This window comes from Engystomops pustulosus, chromosome 4, assembly GCF_040894005.1.
Source record: "Engystomops pustulosus chromosome 4, aEngPut4.maternal, whole genome shotgun sequence".
NCBI classification, from domain to species: Eukaryota; Metazoa; Chordata; class Amphibia; order Anura; family Leptodactylidae; genus Engystomops; species Engystomops pustulosus.
The window spans coordinates 23782838-23802829 of NC_092414.1; the positions used below are offsets into that span (position 1 = coordinate 23782838).

Here is a 19992-nt window from a genome sequence, read left to right on the forward strand (position 1 = left end):
TTTTTTTAACACCCTATTGCATTAACAGCGAAAACAAAAACCCGTACTCGAGGGGGGGAAAAAGGTGGTGGGTACCAAATGAAAAATGTAGGAAATGACTACTGGAGAGGGCGCCAATTCTGTGGGCTAAATTTCTATCGGTTTCAAATGACTACAAACTCTCCTCCCCCCGTTATGATCGGTTAATGGTTCAGCCCACAAAAATGGCGGCTCCCGTGTGGAGACACTTGGATTAAACGTTGAAATCGGGAGACTCTAGAAAAACTGATGAATGGCACGTGGTGTGCGAAAACCACGGGGGATACAGTAATCTGGGGGAGGGCGGGTTTGTAGCCTCGCGCCATTGTATGAAATGTCAGTTCACATTGTATGGAATGGCAGTTTAGTCCTAGCCAATAAGACCTCAAAACATACAAACGTTTATGCACCTTGTTTGATCGGTTTTTCGACTTCCCGCGAGAGGACGGGCTACACCCCCCTACCCCTATACGCGGAAGACTGTTTTTACCAGACGTACCAGCTTTCAAAAAGCCAAGAGGATGACAATGTGGCAGTGATATGGTTAAATCGGGAAAAAATTTTTTTTTTTAAAGGGGATGTCTTTGTTACCTTCAGCTTGTAAAGAATCCGGGACAATCCTGGGACATCGAGAAGCAGGGATACTTTTTTTTTTTTTGACCCAAACTTTTGGTAGAATTATATATGCCTCAAAGACACAGCAGATGCACAACAACCAACCCTAGAGTGTATACATCTATAGATGCGTATAGAATATATATATACACCCATATACATGTGTGTACACGCCAACACCCAATGACCATAATTCAATACTTGCCATAGGGAAGAGGGGATAAGGAAACGGGGTAGGAGGGGGGGTGACAGTCATTCTCTGCATTGAGTTCTGTAAATGCCCAGAGGTGGCAGTAATGAGTCGGTGAAATTGTTGCCACCCATCGCCGACACTCTGCAGTCTCTGCTTCCGATTGGTTGCTGCTGATTCGCGTCAGAGGAAGGAGGAGGGGAGAAGGAAAAAAGATCAACCAAAAACGTCAGCTCTCCGCAAGTTTCCAGGTCACAATAAGGCAACTTTTTTTGTACTCTGTTTAATCATCGCTTACATTTTTTTTTTTTTTAAAGGGAAAGTGAAGGCAGTTTTTTTTTGCTTTTTAAGTTTTTCAGTTTTTTTTTTCTTCTTACGCAGCCATTTGCAATTAAAGTTTCTGTAGTTTTTTTTTTTTCTCTCTTTCACAGTCTGAAGTAACAATAAAACAAATAAAAATATATATATATCTTTAAAAAGAAAAAAATAAAATAAAAGCAGGGCTGCCGTGAAAGCAATGAGCTGAGTGAAGGTGTTTTTGCTTGTAATTTTTAAAGATTTGCTGTACGATGAAACCAAAACCAAGCCGTAGAGTACGGGGCCGCCGGGTGAACGACTGTTGGGTCCTCCACGCTGCAACCAGAAGAGTTATCTGAATGACTACAGGTTGACCCTCAAAGGGCATCAACGCAAAGTAATTTTTATGTTGTTTTTCTCCCGTCAGAGACTTGTCTGATGACATCCCGTTTTTTCAACGCCTGTAACAGCAAAGTTCTTCTAGTCCATTCAGCAAACTGAGCAGAGATGAGGCCTGCGCTCGTTCTGCCACCCAGGCAGCCCCCCTTTGCTCGGAGGGAGGGGGCAGCATTTCAATAATTTAAAAAAAAAAAAAAAAATTAAAAAAAAAACCTCTCCCTCCTAACATGAGCCCCTTTCTCCAGGTTCCTGCTAAAAAAGGGGGGAAAAAAAAACCCTAAAATTTTATATCCCTAAGCAAACTAAAAATTTTCTCTTTTGGGATAAGCATCCGCCACCCTTGCAGGAAAAGCCACGGGAACAGTCAGTCCTCTCCGAAACATGGAGTCTCTGATTATTGAATAACTATTTCCAATAGGAAGTGGAGGGAAGGCCAAAACATTCCTCCCCACAGACAGGAAATCTCCCATATGTTCTCCTCCAAAAAAAACCCATCATTTTCTTTCTTGTTTCCAAACTTCCTAATTTCCTCCTCCTGATGTTTCGAAAGCCAACGTGGCATATCAAGGTTGGTTTTGGCCTTTGGCATCCTCCTTTGCTGTGTTTGATGAATGGTGACCTGATCCTTTGTTGGAAGACTGAGAGGGATATCTTCTTCTACCTTCACCTGCCGATAGCGAGGAACGTCTCCGGGACCCTGCGTCCTCCATTGGTGGCTGGGAGAAAAAAAATAAATCCCAATTATTTAAAAAGCAGAGCTTCAATAACACAGTGAGGGCCTTGTTTTGGACAATAAGACACAGGGGATTGATGTAGCGGCGCTGTGAGTTTATATGACTGGAAGGATGCAGCTGCACTATAATATTGCGACGGGAAGGATGATGCGGCGCCGTGTGAAAAGGTGACGGGAAGGATGTGGCGGCGCCGTGTGAAAAGGTGACTGGATGGATGTGGCGGCGCCGTGTGAAAAGGTGACTGGATGGATGTGGCGGCGCCGTGTGAAAAGGTGACTGGATGGATGTGGCGGCGCCGTGTGAAAAGGTGACTGGATGGATGTGGCGGCGCCGTGTGAAAAGGTGACTGGATGGATGTGGCGGCGCCGTGTAATAATGTGACTGGATGGATGTGGCGGCGCCGTGTAATAATGTGACTGGATGGATGTGGCGGCGCCGTGTAATAATGTGACTGGATGGATGTGGCAGCGCCGTGTGAAAATGTGACTGGATGGATGTGGCAGCGCCGTGTGAAAATGTGACTGGATGGATGTGGCAGCGGCGTGTGAAAATGTGACTGGATGGATGTGGCATCGCTGTTTGAAAATGTGACATGGATTGATGTAGCGGCGTTGTGTGAAAATGTGACTGGATATGGCGGTACTGTGGAAAAAATTAAAGGATGTAGCTTTGCTGTGTGAAACCACTTGAGAAGTTTTAGTTTGTGTCAAATATATTTTTCCTTTTTGATTAAATTTGGGGTGCATGTTATAGCCTGAAAATTAAGCTAGCCAATTCCAGTGCCAGGGGAATGAGTTCTGGACCTTCATACGGAGGTCCTGATCATATGGATAAGTTGGAATCCAGTGTAATTACTCGCCATAGTTGCCCATTATTACTTACATCTACTCGAAAATCCTCTAGCCGCCGAAATTTGCTCAGGTATTCCTGCAGCTTTGGATCGATATCTAGGTTTTTGGCTTTGGAATACTTCAAAAAGGCCCAAAATTTCTCGAGTCCATACAGTTGACCTTTAAAAAGGAGAGACATGTATTACCTTGATGAACAAGTAAGAGTAGAAGTATATTATGAAGTGGTCACATCACTTACCTGTCTCATAGTCCCTTCTGGTCTCTTCCTGGAAGTCCCGGAATATGTCCACTCGGAACTTTTTCTCTAGGCCATAGCTGTAATATCGGAAAAGGCACTCCAAGCCGTACCTGAAGACAGACACCAAAAGGTTAAATGTGGGATGAAGCAACTACTTAGAAAAAAAAAATTCTACCAAACCCCAAAAAACACGGACCTGTAGCCTTCCTTCCCATCCTCGACAGCGAGCTGTCGGAATTCTTCATACATCTTCTTGTTGAAGTGATCCCGGAGGAAGAAAGACCAAAAACGGAAGAGGGTGTTCATCTCTTGGGACTGGCCAATACCTAGCCGTTTCCTCTCTGAGGGAGAGAGCAGAGAAAAATCTAGAAAAGTTTCCAAGAGGGGGGAGGTGGCGTCAGTCTTCATGGCCTCAGGAACCTCACTGCTTACCGTTAAGGCAACGTCGGCGGTACTTGTGGTAAACGTGTTGTGTGAATCCGTTCTCTTTCAGCAGCTCGTGAGAAGGATGCTGGAACTTTGGCAGAGACTGAGGTGTGCACCCGAAGTTGCTCAAAGATGGGGCACCCTCTGAGGGACTGGCGTTGGAGCTGTGGGAGATACATTTGTTAGATGAATGTATAAACACCTGGGTATATCTTCCTTACTAAAGATAGTACAGGCTGCTGACTTACCTCACAGAGGCAGTACGTGGTCGATGTTCCCTTGAATCCATCACCCACCCAACATGGCACTCCATGGGTGGGTTCGAACTGTGACGAGTTTTCCTTTTCCTTGGCGTCTAAAAGTAGAGAAGAATTCAGACACAGGGTCAATAAATATTAGGGTTTCGAGTTTAAGTGACGGCCCCTGAAATTCCATTCACTGTGGGACTGCTCGGGGCAGCCATGAATAAGCTTAAGCCATCGATGGTGAGCCAAAGAACGTGAATAAGTCTGGAAGGTTATCCGATTTATTAGAGGGGAAACAGGACTGGTGTAACCTTTAGAGGGTTAAAACCATCATCGATCAGTGTGGAGAGAGAACACAGGATCTTTAGACTTGTCAAACATTAAGTGTTTGTTACAAGTTTTGAAGTCTTCCCCTTAACCCTATAAGGAACAACAAGGTGACTTGTGAGGGTCTGACTGCTGGGACTCTCACCGATCACGAGTACAGACTACAGCAGTCCTGAGAATGAGGGTCCCAGTCTCAGGACGCCATTCGGTCCTGCCACTCCACCCAATAGTAAACCGGACCTTTAAGATCAGGGATTACAGTTCTCGACAACGGTGCGGGAACCAACAGTTGGACCCCCACGGATCAGCATGTTAACCCCAATCATGCAGTTAGGGTTTTACTTCAAAACTTTGTACAAGCCCTTTAAATTTTGAGTCATACAGCAAAAAAATGTAGCACTGCCTTCATTATAAGTGTTAACATTATGGGCCAGCTAGCGGCTTCTCTCAAGTCAAAATATGATGCATTTAATGTAATACAAATGCAACCACACGGGTAGCCTGCATTTTCTACTTTCTGCAGATATTGTGATCTTTGGTCTTGAGAAATTCACCGGGTAACCCAAACTTTACAGAATTGAAGATTAGAATCTGTGGCCCCTTAATATATGCAGTCAAAACCAGATAATTCCTCACCTTAGCGTCGATTGTCCGGCCTTCCTTCACAACGGGGTAAAACCGAGGCGTAAGGGTGGGATCCTTCAACCGCGGCGTGCGAGGGGTGCGTGGCGTCCGAGCATTACGGTAATTTGGAGATTCGGGGACTGTGGTCGGTAGGGAACGGGCAATCGAAGAGGGTTCTGGGGCACCAAAGAGTTTGTTAGCCAAGGCATCCGTGGGCACTGTACAACAACAGCGACATAAGCAGAGAGTAAGGGCCACATTCCAGGATGGTGTCAAATATTCACATAAATATGCGCTATATTTAAAATTATAATTCCCTTATCTTAATTTATAAAAATAAAATTCAATTAATAAAAACACCTCTGCCCTCTACTGGGAATTTCCTGTATTGCAGAAAAATTATAGTATAATTGAGATCTGACTCCCTCTGGTGGCAAATAAAGAACTATATCCCGTGTAGCAGATAGTCCAGAAGTGATTACCTTGCTGGAATTTTGGAGGTCCGGGTGGAACCTCCTGATTCGGATCCACAGGGGGTTCTGGGGTTAATGTATCAAACTGCTCCCGACTGATCATGTTCACCTTCTTGAAGTTCTCCACTTCTTGCTGCAAAGGAGAAAACAAATTTTGGTTGTATTGCATTGTATGGATGGAAGACGTAAAGGGGTCCTCAGCTTAGGTTCTACAGAAAACTCCCAAGATCAACTTTGCAACATGTTCTAGACACAGAAGATACAATTCCAGCTAAACATCTTTACCAAATATTTGCTGGCTCCAGAGTCAATATAACGGGTGGCCATAGCTTAAGAGCCCCTAAAGGCGGATCCATGATAAAGGGTTAATAGGCAACATACTTAAAATAAAGTAAAAAAAACATAGAATGGAACTTGGAATAAGGACATCTATGCAACAAAACAGTAAGAGGTTAACCTAAAGTTCAGAGATACATGTAGGATACCCCAAGTTAAATCCTACCAAAAAAGGCCAGCAATACCTGCAAGATGCCTAAAGCTCAACACAAAATCACTAAGAGGATGTGAACTGACTCAGAGCTAAAATTTTAACTTATCTGTAATGAGGTGGTGACCAGTTCCAGAGAATCTTCATAAAAGAGAACAATGTGGTGTGCAGCTGCCACCAGTCATGCCCAGACCTCACACCTTGCTATACAGGACTAGAATGTGCCCATTGACAGGTCACAGGGCTATACCACCCAAAATGTACAGCCGCACCTGGAAAGTGCTGTGAGGGCATGTGACCTTCCAGAGAACACACCCCCTGCTATACCATTCGTTGGAGGGAAGGTAATATACCAGAACACCAATAATCCTATGCTCCGGCAAAACTATGCTCCGGCACCAGCTCACCCTGAGCTGGTGCTCGGTAGTTCCCCCTTATACCTGCCACTTCAAGTGGTAGGTTTCCTTTAATTTCACACCATGAATGATTGGAAATCTCCATCTTATCCCAATTTTTACGATAGTCATCTGCATTGAGGAAAGAGCAGCATGGGTAATCCAAGATTATCTAGAAGCCCTAAATCAACTACAACCCCCAGCATGCACACATTCTTATATAGGGAAATGATGCATGCTGGTAGTTGTAGTCTCACTCCCACACTAGTGCATTATGAAGGTTGATTTAGCACTAGGAAAATTTGCTTACCAGAGGTTGCAGATTTGGGTCACTCACCTTGATCTGCGAATATTCCGGTTCGAACGTCTCCGTCCACAGGTCCTGCTCGTAGTAGAACAGACCATCGTTGATGACTTTGGCCCATTCAGAACTCATCTTCGCCCGAGACGTGTGATTGCCGGTGCGGTCTCCTCCGGGATGCTTGCGCAGTGACGGCGGGGTTTGGGTGACTATAAGGATTTTGTTTACGTCTCGGTCATCGATTTCGTAATCCGAATCCTCATCCGACCAGTCGGTGAAGGTGTTCTTCCTGCCGTCCATCTGCTCCATCTCCTCGTCGAACATGAAGTCCAGCTCTTCGGGCTCGTCTTGCTCTTTGGGTGGTTTCTGAGGGGTCACTGGGGCAGGGGTCGTCTGCGTTACGGGCGGCTTGACATCCTCCGGCTTCTAGGTTAATTCAAAGGGGGAAATTACTACAAGCACCAGCCAAGCTTCCCTGTAGCTGGAAATAGGGTAGGGGAATCACAGGTCATTAGCAGAAAAACTAAGAATTTATCTCAACATAACACCAGAAATGAAGTGAGAGAATGTAAAGTACAAAAATTAGCCTAAAGGTCTACAACATGTGGCCACAGCTTGCAGCGCATGCTGGGAGTTGTGGTCCTGCAGCAGGTTAAGGAACACTGGATTTATAGGCTATGACGTGACAATTCAATGACCAAAATAAGTGATGGGTTGATAAAAAAATTTCAATGTTGAATTTTGGAGCCTTATATTTAGACTAGAGATCCTTACCTTGGCCCTGGCCGGAGAAGGTCGGGGCCTCTTCTTCACCTCTATCCAGCTTTCAGAGTCCAGGTCGGGTAAACTAGCAGAAAGCCCCTTTGGCATAGTCTTTAGGTTGCTCACTTCCTCCGTTTTAGTCGCCATAGTAGGACTGGTGGTCCTCGGGGAGCCTGGTGCGGATTCTGGAAGGAGGAGTCATGCATTAGCTTTAAGACACAGTCGTTTGGGGAGGGGCAAGATGGAAGAGTTTGTGTAAATTTATAGAAGACTACAAAGTTCTCGTCATAAAAGCCACATAATACTACGTAACCAGCAGCATATGAGCGTAGTGCCCAAAAAACTTCAAATGCCAAAAATGTATCTGTGTAGGTGACCATACAGACTGTACCTGCAGCATTGATGTCAATTTTAGGAAAAATTGAAAAATATGCTGCTCTGAATAAAGGGTAAAATTGGCTAAAAAGTGGTTCTTTGTTATTTCAGGTTTGGGTGGGAAATTAAAGAAGCCCCAATTCTACCAGCCCAACTCTCCATTCAACTCTATGGGAGGGTCAATTGTATAGTCTCCGCTATATTTGGTGATCCCATAGAGTTGAATGGAGTGTTGCAATGTCAGCTTGGCACAATCTTCGTTCAGTGAACCTCTGTACTGGAGATAAGCGGTGGTCCCTGTTGTAGGACCTGCATCTATCATTTGTGTCATAAATGGTAAACATGCACAAAAAAAAAAAAAAATTCGTTTAGCGCTTTCAAAACTAAAATCTTACACAGATTGAGCTTGATATCAGCAAAGGTTGACTTTTTGGGTCTACATAAAACGTAGAACTCAAAAGGTCCCTAGTACAGGTCTTTTCCCACCCCCAAGATGGCCTACGCAATGCAACTCTTCGAGTTTACTCACGACACAATGTCAAATTTAGTCCCGAAATGAATTGTTGAGGGAAAATTTAAGTGAAAAACTATAGTAACTGAGCATACAGTGGTCAACAGACTATTATAGGCCCTCAAATGACAGTTTTCCCCATAGTAACCAATCACAGTGCAGATTTTATTTCAACAGAACCATTTAGAAACTAAAAGCCCAGCTGTGATTGGCCAGCTCACTTAAAATATGGCCTGACGTATAGAGGAGCACTTACCTGTCTCTTTCTGGTATCCTTGCCTTGGTACAAACTCCGGGCAGTTGATGAGCTGGGAAAAGTCTGTCTGAGAGGCGTCATTGGGAGAAGGACCGGGCAGAGGCCACGCATCGGGGTCCTCTTTTCGCCTGATCTTCTCATCGATTATCTCTACGACTTTACTGTCTTTTAGTGCCTGAAAATAAAATTATATATATGATCAATTTGGACCGCCGCGCCACCTCAGCCACCAGGTGCCATTTATACGATAGATTCGTAGAGGCATGTGTGCTTTCAAGAAGCAGATCCTACCACCCATCACTACCGCAGATACAGCAAAATCTCTATATCCACACTAAATATACATACATTAAATATGTACTTATACACAAAACATGCATATAAGCTAAAGATTTTGAAATGAGGATCGCCCGCCTCACCTTCACTATGAGCCCAACATCCGTGGTGAGAGCCTGCACCCTGTGAAAACTTGCTATTAACCCAATAGGCAAGAAACCTTCCGAATCCATTTTCCGGCGCAGGAAGAAGTCTCGCTGTAGATTGTCCACACTGAAGTAATATTCTCTATAAAACAGCAAAACAGACAAAAAGGATTAGGAAACATTTTTAATCACTGCAAAGAAAATTCAATTTTTGGGCTATAGTGACCAGTCAACAACATGGCCGACCAGGAGTTTATTATGGGATAACCCTGTCTTACATACAAGGAAGCAGGGTCCAGTATATAGGACATGGTAATACCCAACACTTATTCAGATGCAGCAAAATTTCAACAAATTTAGTCGCCACACAAGCAGCTAGCTTTGGGAGATCTTTGTGATTGAGATATTCTAAACCTGGGAATATATCAACTTACATCTGTCTCCGGATATAATCCTTCAGCAGCTCCTGGTCGACGCTGTACAGCTCCGAACTGCTCATATTGTCATAGTAATAGGTGATATTACTGGAATATTTTGGCCCTCGAGGCCCATCTGTACCGTCAAATTTCCTGTATCCATACTGATAGTCAAAATGAGCTGAAATTAAGAGGAAAGGATAAAGAGTTGAGCATTCCCCAACTTTGTGAGAATAGGCCCTACATTGGCAAAATTTTGCACCAACTTTCTATAGTGGTAATATGTCTGTCATTCCCAAAAAAAAAACAAAAAAAAAAAAAACACAAACAGGATGGACATGCACACTACCAATCCAATCACTGTCTATGTGCACCGCTATCCGCCATTCAGATAAATACAGCAGCTGACACGTGTCGACATCTGCTCTGTTCATCTTTGGGTACATGGGTTCACTTTCTAATGATCCGTGTGGGGGCCCCAGCATTCAGCAAGCCACTTGTTGCTGCTAGTCAACCCATTTAAAGCTTGTGAGGGGAGGGCTTCTACTTCCTATATACTTACAGCGAGTACCACCGCGTCCACGTCCTCTCCCTCTACCCCGTCCACGGCCTCTTCCTCTGAAGCCACCTCGGACCGCACCTTCACTTTTCACACTGGAAGTGTCGTCGTAGTCAGGCCAGTCTCTCTCCTGCTTGTTATCGGGATACCAAGCTATAGCGGTAAGGAAGAAACCACAGATCATTATAAAAATCTAATGCAAGACCAGTGATAGAAATGTTAAAAAAACAAAAACAAAGCTTTGGATAATGGAAATGAACCCCATTTCCCCAAATTTTGGAAATAACTCCAGGAAACCGGGTATCCTGATCCCTGGACTTCGTAGAAGATCAAAGGAAACCTAACATTTGATTTGATGCATTATGAAGCAAGCACACCTTGAGAATGCTATAGCTACACTGATACAGGATTATATCTTGGTTAATGTCTGAGTTGAGTAGTTTTGCTGAAAAAAAACTATAACATTCAGGACCTTGGGAAAGCTGGGTCAGGCTGGCTGCCTACATAAACACATTACAGATGGAGCTTAGTCAAGACATGACTAATCAACCTGAGCTGGATCACTCATACACAGCAGCTGGGGGATGGCAAAGCAATTGACTATTCTGCCTTCAAGCACAACCCGGGGAGTACATTACCCTAACCAGTAATTAACCAATGTGCTAGGAGAAGCGCTGAAGCGGCCACAGAAGTGACAGAGCTTAATTATCATAATGTCATATCTGTTTTATCAGCAAAACCACTCAGCACAGGGATTAACCAAGATATGATCCTGCACCAGTGTAGCTACAGCAGCCTCAAGGTATGTTTGCTTCATAATGCATCAAATAATAGATTTTGAGATTTGAGTTTTAGCATAAACCTCTGCTCACTAAAAACACATGCATGCTCAGCCAAAGCATGAATGCATGTGAATAAGGGCAAACAGTTTTTAGCACCATATGTTTGCCTGAACCAGCAAAGACCTTGATGACTGTTTGGTGGGCAGATTTTCGACTCCAGAATCGGCACCAGTTATGTCCACTGTCTGCTTCTTGTACTACACCTTCACCGAATGAAATTTAGCTACATATACACAGTCACAGCTCATGGAGCACCATAGTTTCCTGAAATATCTTATTTTCTATTCCTTCCGGTTCTGATTGTAAATACATTTGCCCTTTAGAACTTTTAGACAAAAGGAGACGCTTGTAAACTCCAATAAGAATAAGCACCAAGATTTTCCTAAGGGAACGAACGCTTGATAAGTTAGGAAGATATTTGACTCCTCAAACATGACCTAGTAGCTGAAGATTATTATCCGATTCACTTCAATAGAAGACAGAAAGCGCCAGATCCTAGAACGCACATGTCTTAAGGGGAGAAACTGCTGTGAATATTTGCTCAAGTCATTAAAGCTGCATAAATAGCGAATAGAACAGACTTGTCCCGTCTGAAGTCGCATCCCAGAAAACTAACCTGTTCTTGTGTCAATATTGGCAGGTGTATTGAGTGTATGGAAGGAGGAGGGTGAGGGAGGGGCGTACCTTTAGGGTCACTCCTGTTTAGGGCGTGACGCTGCTGCTCGTTCTGACGATTGTTCCTGGAGGCCGTCTTCTCTCTGGGTCCATCGGGCTTCATTTCGATTTGCAGCGGGACCCACTTGTGTTTGTTTCCTACTTAAAACCGGAAATAAAAAATTATATACACACGGATGACATATAAAGACTAGTTATAGCCATAGTGTAACCCCCATTTCATTTTTGAGGTGAAAAAATTGTATTTAGTGTCTATTTAATATTCCATACAATGTCTCAAGGAGTTGAAAAATAAAAAAAATCCCAAATACAAAATAAAAACGCAGTTGTGATATTTTCTATTACGGGTTTCATTTGTACTGCCCATTTTCGCCATGTATGGAGACGTGTAAAGGTGTTTTTTGTAGGACAAGCTGATGTTTTCATTGAATACCCTCTTGCCGAGAGCACGACCTTTTGATCACTCGTTTTGGTGAAAATGTGCAGATTCAGACACTATCATCTGGGATAAGATAACGGATCCGTGAAGAGTTTATTTGCCGCAGTCAGTTGAGGGCTATAGTCGCGGTAAATTCCAGCAGGGATCCCAGGTGCTAGCGGCGGGTGTCTGCTGCATAATACTGCAGACAGCCGCCATATATGGAGAAAGCTCAGCACGTGAACCCTCTCCATACATCATTCCCTGTGACAGGGTTTTAAAGCCACTCAATTGAAGGAACAATATTAGGTTAGGAACTCGCTATCGCATTCGGGTGGCAAGTGGGGGAGCGAAACCTTGGAAAGAGTCAATTACCCGAAGCTGCTCCGCCGGCGACATCAGCAGGATAAACACAACTTTATCGGAGTGTGTATTCTGTCAACAGCCAGCGATCATCACATTGCCCTTAAGGCTGCGCTGCTTCTCCGTCTATTAGCAGAATCAGCAACTCCTTACTGTATAACAGATGCCCAAGGGTTATCCCACAGTGAGTTTTTTTCTGAGAAGGTGATGGGTATAGAGATAAATTGCGAGCAATGCCTTCCCGTATTTCACCGGAGGATAACCTTGGTGCACGGGAAGCCCCAGTATATTACGGACTATAGATCAGCACCTTTCTTCTTGTGAGCCGATCTCTGCCCATCGTCATCCCCGTTCTTCTCCTCGCTGGACTCATCCGATTTTACTCTTTGGTTCTCCTTCCCGTCGGCGCACTCTTCTTTCATCTCCCTCTTCACAAAGGGTTTCCGGGTCGGCAGCAGTTTCTGCGGAGGTTGCTGGGGAAGAGACAAAATAAGTTATCATTGTGGACTGGTCACCCTGGTATAGTATAGAGCAATCAGGGAAATTCCCAAATGTATACACTAGGCAATGTTGAATCAATTCACGTCTAGTAGCCAAGAACACAATCGTATGTGACTTTGTAAGGACAAGGGATTTGTAAATCCCCCCAAAAAATCATGTAGTCGGAAAGACATCCATCCCCAATCCACAGGATAGGAGTCCACTTGTTGGGTGACTGATCTCAGGGAACCTTTGCAAATGGGAAAACAGGGCCCAAACATAACCATGGGCAGTGTGGGGCGTTGTGAGATTACCGGCACAGAAGCTAGTTGAAATTAGATGAAGAATGGGCCGCCCTCAATTCTCACTATCTTTGGGGGTCCTAGCAGTTGTACCACCAGTATCCTGACAATTCTCCCCCATGGATTTATCTAATGGAACAACTAACTTCCACAGGATAGCGGATAAACTGATCAGTGGGGATGCTGCTGCCAGTACCTTCGCCGATTACGAGAATAGACCAGATTCACACTGAATAAAGGGACAGTCGAGTGCGCCTTCTGAAACTCCATTCAATACTATAGGAACCGCCAAGAAAAGTGCTCTGGTATCTCATTCACTGTCTAAGGCTACAATCACACTGAAGTATGGAGGACGTATATACGGCCGATATACGTCCTCCATAGACGTCAATGGGCACACGGCGCCCTACACGTGCGGCACCGTACCCGGAAAAAGATAGGACAGGTCCGTGCGCCATTACTTCCTATGGAGAGGGGCGGGGGTGAGCTGTGCTCACCTCCTACTTTCCCGGTACATTGCCGTTGCCCGCTACGGTACGGACGGGCAACGGCAGTGTGAATGTAGCCTAAGAGTCATGGAGGATGGTGGAGATACCGGAGCCCTTCTCTGGAGTTATTCAGCACTTCCATAGTATTAAATAGTGTGGCAGTATGTACACTCAACCGTGTGCTCCATACATTAGTGAGAACAGGACCCAATGTACTTCACATCACTGGTGGTCCGTTCTTGTTAGCAGTGAGGTTCCCAGTAGCTGGACCCCCACAAACTAGTTGTCATCCTCTGTCCTTGAGTAAAACTTTAATAAAGTGAATAAAAAAGATCACATTAGTACTTTACACCTAAAGATTCTGGCAAGTTCAGAAATCTGTGTGAATATAGCCTTAGGGTCCTGATCTATGACCCACCCCACGTATTCTCCATACGGTCAATGACTAGGACATAGTATATTAAACATGGCGGCCCTAGTGATGGAGCCGCACCACTAGGCATGTATGCTGCTCTCTACATGGGACAACAATCAATGCCGAGGTAAATGAACCCTCTGATCTATAGATTCTCCCTTCCTGGAAGCCATCGTCACAGGTTTACGTGACACACAACACAGACGCCTGACCGGTCACCCATATTATAAAAAGAAACAAACAATCACAATAGGGTGATTGTCTCCAAAAGGGACAATGTATGAAAACGCAGAGGTAAAAATAAAAAAGTCAAATCAATAAACTGCCGTAAATCACTGTTTGAAAGGCAGTCACACAGCTTTCCCGAGTTCCTGAGCATCAGCCACTGACATGGTGGATAGTAGGATTCTCTAAAGAGCGGCTAGGACCCCCACATATGAATAGGATAACCTATACACACTTGGGTCAGCTGAGCATACATGTGGACTGAAAGGGGAGAAGATAATAGCATTACTCATCTTCCGATAACAAAAGATATTGAACCGGAAGCCCGATGACCCCACCGTAATTACGTAATTAAAGATCTAGGTTGTAGCAACTTCACCAACCCAGCTATGACACCGTGCACTCTCCAGATCCGAAAAAATGTAATTATTGCCCTATAAGCCATATATCCTATTTAGCCCCTTATCGGAAAAATCCATTCCGCAATTTCCAGAATGCCCACTACACAGCCGAGCGCGCCAAAAGAGATTTACCCGTTCCTAAAAGTCCAAGAACCTGCATTGCAGTCTAGGCCTGTAATCCACCTAGTCCTGCAGGTGAGAGGAGGAATAATCTGCAGATTAACGGGGGGATAAGAGGCAGAGTCATCAAAGCTTAGGATGTGACCGAGAAAGATGACAATAGAATAACTAATGCAATGTGGCGGATGGATGTACCCGACATGAAATTGTTGCTTAACCCATTTGGCTTAAGTCAAGGGAGTTACATTTTCTTGCCAAGTTCTTAGTACTGCTACATGTGACAAAGTCAGCTCTGCTGCACAGATCCATAAACTGCAGGAAAGTGGCTAAAGACAGATATTTCTCTCTGCAAACAAGTGACCGCACATCTCCCTTACCTGTGTCCTCAAAGAGCTAATGAAACCCGAAACCTCCACATGCTCCCAAGCCAAGTTACTCTACCCAGGATCCTAAAAATATATCCCGGGACGGAGCCTTCACCCAGAGAGCGCTGCATGCTGCATCCGAGGCTCCCAGAATAGAGACTGCCAGCGGCCGACGTGGTGGGAGGACTTGGAAGGAGGGCATCCCCCTAAATGGAAATCCTGCTCGGGGGGACCGGTCTGTGCTATTCCTGGTGTCACACAGCCACTTCCAAGCGCTTCGCCTGTAATGTGACTGCAGAACGAGCCAAGAGCTGCCAATCACGTCACATTCCTCCTCAACGTGTACAAGAGGGGGTTAAAAGGAAGACAAGTCGCTCCCCACCATAGTGTGCATCCCATCAAACCTACTGTGACTATAATGAGGGTCCCGATCCCCGAATGAATGGCCACATAGGACCCACTATTTTCAAGACGTGCAAGGACCTCCAAGAGGTTTCTGACCCATCCCCAAAGACACAATGTGTTTTAAGACGACATTCTGGAAGCACAAAAAAAAAAAAAGAAAAAAAAAAAAAAAAAAAAAAGGTTCTTACCGGCGTGCTCTTATGGGCGATTTCTCCAGGTGTCGGCCAATTGGTGGCATCACCAAAATCTCCAACCTAAAAGGGATAGAAAGTTGTTACGTGAATTGGCGCCATCATGTGTTTTAGTAACTAAACAATCCATTTACAACCAATCTCTGGCCTCAGCGCTGACTGCGCAACAAAATATGCACGCTAACCATCCGCAGAAAGCTGCCGGGATCGCACTGACCGCGTGCACTGACCGCGTGCCGTAGCTAATAACTTGACACAATATTTACTACTAACCATTGGTCTCATTGACCAGAGCCAAACAGCGGACTCATTGTTGACAATCACACATACCGCTAGCGTTGCGTTTAGAGACGCAGAATCAGCGTACAGGGGCGGGCTTTGGCCTGATCGCATATGCGTTTCTATGTTAAAACAAGAGTTAAGTAACCAGAATCTGGTGTCTGACAGTGTTTTAAGACAAGACACCGGATTTTGGTTACTGATCGCATGCATATCCACAGAAACGTATCTGCGGCCCGAGGCCCGTAAACACAGCATTAGGTGTGACTGAACCCTAAAACTGCAAGGATTTCTTCTATTTATGCTATTTTGTTTAGCATTTAATTATTGCATTTTTCACAAAGTCTTATAGGGCTGCCCTATGTAAAGAAAATAAATCCCATTATTAATTCAGAATGGTTTTATTTGAATGTATTCAACAGATCTGCCATGTGTGAACAAGCGCTAAGGTTAGCAGAGAAACTTTAGTTACACAACACCAAGCTCACAAGGTCACACTAAACACTCTGAACTCTGAATATGACCAAGTAACAAAAAAAACCCCATTGTTGAGCAAAACCCAAACCTGCTGAATTTCGGTCACACACTGCATTTGACTTTTCCAGCAGTGTCTGATTTTGCAAAAATTTTTAGTTCATTGTAAACAACTTGCAACCAACCCGGCCACTAAATTGTCAAAAAGACAAGGTTTTGGGAGCACGTAGCTTAAAGCGACAGCACCCAAAGGCAATAGGGGAGGCCGGAGGGCCCTGCATAGCACTACTGAAAAATAAACACGGGGAGGTCAAAGTGCACAAGTTAGGAGGGAGCAGGTGGGGAAAGCAGGGCTCAAGTAGCAGAGTTGCACCATTTTTAGATTTTTATGCATCAAGCTGGAACAGACCCTTGGACAATTCTTATGGACAATGAGGACGCTCCAATACCAAATCAATGGAAAGCAGTAGGGTAAAAGAAATTTTAATTGAGGGATGGTCTGGCCATGATGGAAAAAAACCCCTTTAAATTCCAGGGAACATGCAATACAAACCGTTTAGTGCAGCTGGGATTTATGGTCCCATAACTTTTTGACTTATCTGGGTCAGTGGTCACAAGATTTCAAGCGGCAAGGTTGGCAGAGATCCCGTGATCCCAAGTACAGTTGGGACAACTTACCTCACTGCACAGGCTCTGGGCAGCAGGCGCATGCGCAGTGAAGCAAGGTGTGATGACCAAGCTGTACAAAAGTAGTACAGTGTGCGCAGTCATCAGACCCCGTCACCTTTGCAACCTTGAATCTCGTGAACAGGTCCGTTGACCATAGCAAGTTATAAAAGGTTATGACCTCTAACCCCAACCAGCAGAAATGTATGCTGGTAATAAAAAGGCCCCAAACCTACTGACAGATTCTCCCTTAAAGGGGTTTTCCCACAAAAGCAAGTTAGGCCCTATCCACTGGATGGGGCCTAACTTTCTTATCAGCGGGGGCCTCAGTGCTGAGACCCCCGCAGACAGCAAAAACAAGGGGTCCTACCGACCCCTTGCCGCTCCTCAGACTAATGGTGCAGATGGCCGCGCATGACCGTTCTGCTACATTAGTCTGAGGAGCATTGAGGGGTTGGATCCCTCGTTTTCACTATCTGCGAAGCAAGATAGGGCCTAACTTGCCATTGTGGGAAAACCCCTTTAAGGGGGCTTTCCCACGAACCCACAAGTGCGGCGCTTGGGAATTTACGTCAGCTCCATTGAGATGTATGGAGCAGAACGGTCATGCGTGGCAGTCTGCTCCATTGCGTCAAGGGGGCGACAAGGCATCATCACTCAACCCCACACCGATCAGCAAGTTAGGGACCAACTTGGTTCGTTTAAGGGCGTGTGGTTGATTTGTGTATATGGAGGCAGTGGCAAATACTCTGCAGCAGAATAGGAGACAAATCTCCTTTACGTTCCTCACAGCCAGTGCCTATGTTCGAGGCCTCAACCTGGTCATTTGCCTAGGGCCCCGTGCATGTGGACTTGTGGTCAGAGGATGTATTGCTCCTTTAATAGGCCTTGGTTGAATGCCCGGGAGAAGATTCTTATCTCCAGTCTATAGCTCTATCATATCTGTCTAGTTATCCATCTCCTATAATTTGTCTATTTATCTGTATCTAACCATTTATGTTTTTGCCCATCTATACATCGTCTATGTACCCATTATATCCAACTGCTTTCTAGCCATCTTTTATCTTCCGCATCTAGCCAGCCTATGCACCTATGAATCTTATTTTTCATATCTTGTCCATCTCCTATAAAATTCTCCTAGTGTCCCACATTACAGATTGAAGTTTACACACACTAGTATGGCAAGGCAAAGTGTTATTGTGCAGGGCTAAAGGGAGCATCTTACTGAATGCGACGGTTCATACAAGTTTTATTTTGGGGCCCCACTTTGTCAAAAATCAGCCCTTCTCACAGCAGCAGGGGTTAAAGTAACACACATACTCGTGACAATAGCACAATGTACTGCAAATTGCTGCAGTGATTCAGTCACATCTGGAGTCCCCCCCTAAGGGCATGGTCACACGCAGCAGATTTGTCAAGGATGGACTCACTTTGGAACAGAATTTTAGAGATGCAAACCCTCTGCATGTATCCGTGCAGAATAAACCTACATGCATTCTAATAGGATGGAAGGAGGATGTTAAAATACAACCTGCTTTTATTTCACCGCCCCTTTAAGAGACCAGTTTTTGTATTGTAAGACAATTGCACTAGACTGTAGCGGAAAAGCACACGCTTTGCGCCTACTCACAATCTGTCAGGACAAACCATTAGCGCAAGGGGGAAAAAAAAGCCATTACCTTGCTGCCGCGTCTTGGCCGATTGGCACTAGCTTTCACCACCTTGGCAGGCGCCGGAGGATCTGCAAAACAAACAATACGTTATGACACAATTGTCTTAAATGTCCAAACTAACAATATAAGTGTCTAAATACTAAGTCAATGCTCTTTTTTTTGGAAACAGCCCCACACTCTCCTGCAGTCAAGGTGTGGTATTGCGGCTAAAAAGCAATGAATGACCAGAGCCGAGATGCAATACCAGACCAAACCATAGAAGTTTTGTTTGTTTGGTTTTTTTTTTTTTAAAAAAAAGAAATTTTCACCTTTTCAATTAAAAAAGACAGAAGACCCAGAAAAGTTTATTAGAAACACAGGTTTATGACACAGGGACAAGCGGCAAATTTCAAGAATGAGCCAAATCTGGGCTGCTCCTATCCCAAAGGCATCAGCTTGGATAAACTGGCCCGTTACACTGTAGATTGCCATTCAGGGCTTCAAGCAAGCTGGGTCGCAACAATATTTACTCAACCTTCCTAGATTCCTCAGTGGCACAATGTCTCATTTAAAAGGAATCCTATATATACGGCCAACAAAATTTTTATCCTAGATATGCTCACGCGCGATCTGTATATTTATCTAGCCTGACTGGAGGAGACGCAGCCAGGGTATCAGAGGCCTGCAGCATGGGTCGGGCATTTAATGAGTGATAAGGTGTCCTTCAGAAAACATATGGAACAAGTAGCTAGAATGACGTGGCCTGTAGACGCGGTGACAGTGCCCGGGGCGTGTCTGGTGCACACATGGCTGCGGCGCTGCTGTAATCTCGTGAAGAAGAAATACTGCAGGATTAACCCCGAGCACAAACACAGAACACAAGTGGTTAAGGATCAAGTGTTCCCTTTCTTAGATTGGGGGGGGGGGGGGGGGTGGGTAGAAAGCTTCCATTTACATAAGGAAGAAATCCAACTAGGGAGGGGGCTGAGCAAAGAGGGATCAGGGCCCATGTGATCACACATACGCTCACTTGTGACAGGAACGCTATTCCATAGCACAGAGGCTAAAACATGGAGGTGGACACTAAAGCCTATTGCCTAAAAGTGGGTTTGGTCCAACAAATTCATACCACGTGCTGGTGTGAGTCTCAAAACCGAAACCTATAATCATTAAACGGACATGTTAAGTTCAGTTAAGCCGCATTCACATGACCGTATAGGGGACATATGTATGGCCGCAAGCTTGCAGCCGTACATATGTCCCCTGTAGATGGCAATGGCCGCACGGAGCGATATGGTGCCACACACATG

The 19992-nt window shown here is 44.8% G+C and overlaps 1 protein-coding gene across 7 annotated transcripts in view; it reads right to left on the minus strand.

Moving 5' to 3' along the window:
* Positions 1-222: 222 nt before the first annotated feature.
* LARP1 (La ribonucleoprotein 1, translational regulator) overlaps positions 223-19992 on the minus strand; it is a 34099-nt gene continuing 14329 nt past the window's right edge. For 3 of the 7 annotated variants that reach the window (XM_072145519.1, XM_072145524.1, XM_072145525.1), the window contains exons 2-19: positions 18710-18771; positions 15609-15674; positions 12530-12692; positions 11448-11579; positions 9925-10074; positions 9381-9543; positions 8944-9088; positions 8525-8699; positions 7395-7567; positions 6657-7046; positions 5447-5570; positions 4977-5182; positions 4017-4123; positions 3775-3932; positions 3539-3683; positions 3343-3452; positions 3136-3263; positions 223-2235 (exon numbers count right to left, since the gene is read on the minus strand). In XM_072145519.1, the coding sequence (XP_072001620.1) occupies positions 2083-2235; positions 3136-3263; positions 3343-3452; positions 3539-3683; positions 3775-3932; positions 4017-4123; positions 4977-5182; positions 5447-5570; positions 6657-7046; positions 7395-7567; positions 8525-8699; positions 8944-9088; positions 9381-9543; positions 9925-10074; positions 11448-11579; positions 12530-12692; positions 15609-15674; positions 18710-18771 (2750 nt within the window). In that variant the 3' untranslated portion in view covers positions 223-2082. Of the gene's footprint in view, positions 2236-3135; positions 3264-3342; positions 3453-3538; positions 3684-3774; positions 3933-4016; positions 4124-4976; positions 5183-5446; positions 5571-6656; positions 7047-7394; positions 7568-8524; positions 8700-8943; positions 9089-9380; positions 9544-9924; positions 10075-11447; positions 11580-12529; positions 12693-15027; positions 15161-15608; positions 15675-18709; positions 18772-19992 lie in introns of those variants that run through there. The other 4 variants (XM_072145522.1, XM_072145523.1, XM_072145520.1 and 1 more) reach the window with 4 other exon arrangements.